Source organism: Sinocyclocheilus grahami, unplaced genomic scaffold, assembly GCF_001515645.1.
Source record: "Sinocyclocheilus grahami isolate Dianchi unplaced genomic scaffold, SAMN03320097.WGS_v1.1 scaffold85.1, whole genome shotgun sequence".
NCBI classification, from domain to species: Eukaryota; Metazoa; Chordata; class Actinopteri; order Cypriniformes; family Cyprinidae; genus Sinocyclocheilus; species Sinocyclocheilus grahami.
Window position 1 is genome coordinate 1424905 of NW_015505264.1, and position 6000 is coordinate 1430904.

General features: G+C 38.5%; 1 protein-coding gene across 6 annotated transcripts in view; it reads right to left on the bottom strand.

Annotated features, from left to right (window-relative positions):
- Positions 1–2285, bottom strand: part of LOC107586714 (high affinity cAMP-specific 3',5'-cyclic phosphodiesterase 7A-like) — a 45041-nt gene extending 42756 nt beyond the window's left edge. For all 6 annotated transcript variants that reach the window (XM_016274182.1, XM_016274189.1, XM_016274187.1 and 3 more), the window contains exon 1: positions 1229–2285. In XM_016274182.1, coding sequence (XP_016129668.1) covers positions 1229–1366 — 138 coding nt within the window. In that variant the 5' untranslated portion in view covers positions 1367–2285. The remainder of the gene's footprint in view (positions 1–1228) is intronic.
- Positions 2286–6000: the final 3715 nt, after the last annotated feature.

Genomic DNA, 6000 nt, shown 5'->3' on the forward strand with positions numbered 1-6000 from the left:
ATATGAGCCATGAAAGACTGATGCATCAAATGTCATACAGAACATACACATATACAAGCTTGTTTAAACAAAGGGTTTAATAAACATTCTTTTCTGACTATTATTTCACGTCAGGCTTACTGGGTTAAAAACACCAGATGAATCATTCAGCTTGTTAGAGTAGCAGAGAAGCACCTAAAATCTCCCCAAAGGACACTGAGTAACAAGTTGCAAGAGGGCTGTCCAAGAGAATCCCCAACAAATTCAAACATGGTGTGTGTGAGGGGGAGAGTGACACGCTTTCAGCCTGAAAAGACTGTCAGCATGTGGCCCAAAGGGACAACAAAACATATTTTGTGTTGCCAACACCGCAGTATGACAGCGACAACAGACAATTAGGGAAAATAACGCTGTCTCTCGTAAAGCCCTGACACTTGGGGACTTCTGAGTAAATAAATCAAGGCCCTGAACAAGCACAAGAATAATTGAGCATGGACAGAAATTGGGCCTCGTCTCAAAACCTTGCGAGCAGCCTGCCTATAGTAGGGGTGAGCACCAAGAATCGGTTTCATTAATAAAAAATACCGGAACTGGAAGATTTTTAAGAGGTTCGGGTTTGTTAACAATTCGCGAATGTGTATACTTTGCTAAAACAGTCTGAATCTTCATCACGAAACATACAGTAGGCTAATCCGATTCCCCAGAAAATGAGTCTTACAATCCGGTTCTTTTTCGTGAACCAAAAGCACTAATCAGTCTGAATGGCTGCTGAAATAAACAGACCCGCTAATCACTTTCGCAGTCATTCTGTTCTTATGATACCTGAGACTTGTGGTTACTAAATAGTTCATATGACAACTAATAGTTAAACATACACATTATGAATTTTGTTGCGGTGTTCTTTAAAATAAATTAACAAATGGATTAAATGTGTCATTATCATTCATTAAAAAGTCATTTGATAACGGAGCAGTAAAAGCAACTTGAATTAGGCTACATTTCCTTTCTCCAATTATTTCTTCAAAAGTACTAAATCTATAGAACAGTCTAGATTGATAAATCCTTCTAGTAGATCGGAACCAGAACGGTTCCATTTCTACAGCAGGCTAAATGTTTGAGCAACATTCGCGCGTTCCGAGCATTCGAATAGTTCAGAATGACTCGAACCAACGTTCGGAACGCGCATCTGATTCTCTAGGTAGGCAGCTCGCTAGGTTTTGACACACAGCCAGGATGTTTTGTTCTTTACCTGTGACAGCTGCCTCGGGTCGGGGGCTCCGAATAAAGAGGAACTGGAGCTGAAACTAATGGCTCCCCTCCGGCTGAGAACATGTTTGGGAACCGGCCTGTCTAGAGGCAAAACCGGTAACTGATAACATAATTCCATTGAATAATATCAACGCTATGGATCCGGATCAAAAATAATTCAAACCCGCCGAAAAAAAAGTAGTAAAATAATCAAAGGAATCACAAGAAGGCGGAGAGGAGAACTTGCACGGAACTTGGGCGCTGTTTGCAACTCTCAAAAAGCACGGGAATCCCCTCTCCTTTAAATTGCAAATAAAAAATATCAGTTTAAATGCTCATGAGGCGAAGTGCTTCATTTTGTTCGGATCGATCTGGTTCTCGCGCACACCGCCGTCATTATTGATATGGTCCATATTTCCCCACGCGCGTGTCTCGTGCTCCATTTCACTCGATTTTTATTCATCAGGCTCGTTTTTTCTTCCTTTCTTCTCCCTTTTCCCATGCAAAGACCACGGCCTGCGGGACGACGAGGCCTCTCCTCTATCTTTTTAGTATCTTTAGAAAAAAATGCTTCCTCATTTTTTAAACTCCGTCCAGTCGTGAATCATCATCATCGTGCAAATGGCTCCGCAGTCTCGTCTCCCAAATTAAAACAAAAGGCATGACCACTTCAAACCCCGATGTCGATGCTTGGAGGAGAAAACGGAGAGATCCGGCGAATATATAAATAAATGTACGTGAACTTCTATCCGTTTAGCGACGGGTTTCATTCAAGCTCTGCGCTGCATGAACATTTATTCTCCCTCTCTCATTTTTTCTAAATGCAGACACACAGATAGCACCCGTAATTCAGCACACACTCAATGCAGCGCTGTATATTCACCAGAAGAAAGTGGCCTTGGTGAAATAAAAACACGCCCCGCGACCACGCCGTGCGTGTGTGTGTTGGCACATGCTGTTCGGTCAGTGTTAAAAAGAAAACGCAAAACGGGAAATAAATTACGCTTATTACATACGACAGTCTCAGTTAGTCCTGAACATTGCAAGCTGTTTCCGAACATGCACCCACCTGCGAAAGAGATGGGGTTGTACAGAGAGCGTTTGCAAAACGTCCTCGTCTCTCTGAGCCAATAGGCGCGCAGCAGTTCATGTAACGCCCGTTCCCATTGGATTACACCGTACAGCGATTTTGAAACGGCGATTCTCATTGGCGCTGCTTTCAAGACTGATTTATGCACTCGTTCGCTGACTGTGCGGACCTCAATAAGGGTATTCCACTACAACGGGGTTTGCCCTGCAGCCGGTCTACATCACTGCCAGTGATGACCTTTTCTCGGTATGAGTCATCCAGTTATTCGTGAGCAATGAGCCACTGTTAAATTCTCTCAATAATAAAACCCACTAGTAAACGTGTTAAAAAAAGAGACAATTTCACTCTTCATACACTGGTTTAAGCTGATTTTTTTAGCAGGGTAAAGAAACCTGGCAATCAAATGTACAGTACACATAATCCAGTGAAATGTAACGTTCATGTTATCGTACCTGTAGGCCTATGACAGATCCATGTGATTTAAGCAGGCGCTTTTATACAAAGACACTTACAAAGAGGTACAGAAGCAATTTGTCAAAAAGCCAACAATGTTCATAATATAAAATGCCAGGTTTAAGAGGAGAAATGCTCAAAGGAAAAGTTTATTTTTCTTTTGTGAGTGTGATTACACTTAGTATATTACACAGTAGGAATATTACATGAGCTCATTTCTTTCTTCCAGTTTTGCCTTTAAAGTGTTTGTTTGCTTAAGACATAAGCGTGTACCACAGAGAACTTTGTAAGTTTAAACAATATGCATGTTGTCAGGCATTACCAGATAACTGCATGACAACACATAGTCAATAGCAGTCTCTAAGTATCACATTGTGTGCTGAGGTACAATTTGCATGGAAACGCAAGTCGTAATCATGAACTAAGGCTTATGGTCTGCTACAGTTTCAACAAAAATATGAATGTGAAAAAGTATAGCCTACACTTAGGTTTACTAACTGAAATTCATCCTCAAGGTAATTGTGTGAGACAAATACACTGTTAAAAATAAAAGTTCTTTATTAGTTTTCTATGGCTCCATAAATAAACCTTAACATCAAGAACCATTTTTGAGTTCACCAAAGAACCTTTCAATGAACAGTTCTTAAAAGAACCATTTTTATAGTTTGAAGAGCATTTTAATAATTTAAAGGTCTTTTTTTCCACTATAAAGAACCTTTTGTGCAATGGAAATGTTCCATGGATGTGAAAGATTCTTCATGGATCCATCAATCCCAATAAAGAACCTTTATTTTTAAGAGTGTAGAACCTTTTTATTGCACAAAAGGTTATTTATAGTGGAAAATGTTCTTCAGATTATTATATAAATGTTCTTCACATTAAGAAAAAAAGAGTTCTTTTAAGAACTGTTCACTGAAATGTTCTTTGAGGAACCAGAATGATTCATCTATGGCATTGCTGCAAAACCCCCCTTTTGGAATCTTTACTTTTTAAAGCGTAGAGCCATTTTCTTACCATTATCCTTTCTTTTGCAATCACATAAGCAGACATTTAAGCAAAATAATCAAGCTCGACCCACTCTGTGCAAGTTCAACCCACTCTCTGGGTCATTTCAATTCTTCAATTTAAGTTGTAAAGCTTTGCAATGTTGTCAAATGTTTTAACTTGAGTTGCTGGAGACCAGGGGACAATAGTGAACTGTGCCATGGCAACAAAGGCCATATGCCAGTAGTGAGTATAATTGCTCCGTCCTACCCACTCCCCATTGCTCACAATACAATTCTGCACAACCAAACCCCAGACCATGCAGTCCTAATCTGTTTCTAGGCATCCTGAATATACACTGCCAAATCACACAGATTACTAGAGTGCTTTACCCCAGTGCACACCAGAACCTCTTGGAAATATTATACAAAACCTTTGAGATTATTTTTTGCATTTATTGTTGATCTATGGTGATATATTACTGGTGTTAGTGTGACTTAAACACTGGGACTAAACAGAGAAAGCAAACAACACACTTAACAAGATAAGATGTCTGGCATCATGCCTATATCTGCCGGTGTAGTTATTAACGGATCTGTTCATTCATTTACTTTTACAATGCCGTTTAATCAGTGTCAAGGACCGCTTCCCGTCCACTACCGTTGGCCCCACGTACTGCTCATTTGGGAGTCTCACATTTCCTGACTGAGGGGCAATCATTTCATTAATGGTTTGTTTCTGAGGCTTAGTTTGCTACAAATGCTGTTCCCCAGGCAGACGTGCTTTGCAGGAACAGCCTCCTGAGGAGACAATGATGAGGGGTGGTGAGCAGCACACCTGCTAATTCCCCTTGAGACTCCATGTATCCACTTGCAATGCACCCTGTGCTATGCAGCAGTCATCAGGTGACCATAAATAAGGGGAGCGCCGGCATAATTGATACCGCTGCTTGACATCACCCGGCCCACTGGTGACGTCCCCGTTGTTTTGACTGCTGCATGTGGTTTTGAAAAAAAAGAAGAAAAAGATATGTGAATGTGACAGTTCTGCCTTTTTCCCATACAATTTCTATGTATAACTTAAACAGATGTAGAAATTTGACTTTTTTGCACTTGACTGACATTTTAAAAATGGTGGGTGAAAAGAGTGTTGAAGATTAAAACACTATCTATACAACAAGTATGCAGGTTTTTCCCATTAACTGCTTGTAGAATAAAACTTGTGCTCAGTTGCCATCTTGTGGTGATACAAGGTAAGTGCTAGTTTTTTTTTTTACCCTGCTTTAGAACAAGGGGTTTTAAACTGGGGTCTGGGGAAAAGTTTACAAAAAAAAGAAAAAAAGAAGAAGAATATTTATTAAAATAAAAATAATAAACATTTGACTTAAAATAATAAATTCTACATCTAACGTTACTATTGTGAGTAGAAAATATGATTTTCTTTCAAATAAATGTATTTCACACAAATGCATAATATTCAGTTTTTACAGGATAAATTGGGTGTTTAAACAAGAAAATATATAGCTCCCTTAAAAATTGTAGGAGGGGGGTCACTTGCACAAGCATGATATTTTTTGGTGTCTAACAAATAGATTGAAAACCTATGATTTAAAACATACTATATTTGTGAGAAAAAACACAAACAAAAATATGTGGATAACATTATGTAGCTAATTTAATCAATTCTGTTTGACGGCATCTCTGGTCTGGTCACTTTTTCGTCATACTATTGTACTCCTTTAGAGTTACAAAATAATTCATGTTAAAAACATAACTTTAGTACAAATTTTGTACTAGCATTCTAGCTTTATGCATCGTCTTGTATTTATTTAAAATGTAATAAAGCAACATTAATTTGAGTTTTTTTTAGTTCACAAACACTTCAGTTTGTTCACAAATATATTTTACTTCGTAACTTTACTTCGATATACAGTAGCAAAACATGAATAACATTGTTCATATTAGCATACTGAAATATATTGCTGACATGCGCACATTCTCTGAAGTGAGTTAATGTGGAGGTCACGCTGTTCATTTTGGACATTCATTTTTATTATTTTAGACCCGACTAATTCTTAGACTTTTGTAGTTATGTTAAAAAATTTTTTTATTTTTTTTTGTTTGTTGTTGTTTTTTGCACAAGCAATGTAGTTTTGTTGAATATGCATTTAGACATCACTACGTTTGTCACGCAACGGTATTGAAAACAGCAATTGCAGAAGGACACCACAAGATGGAGATCTTGCA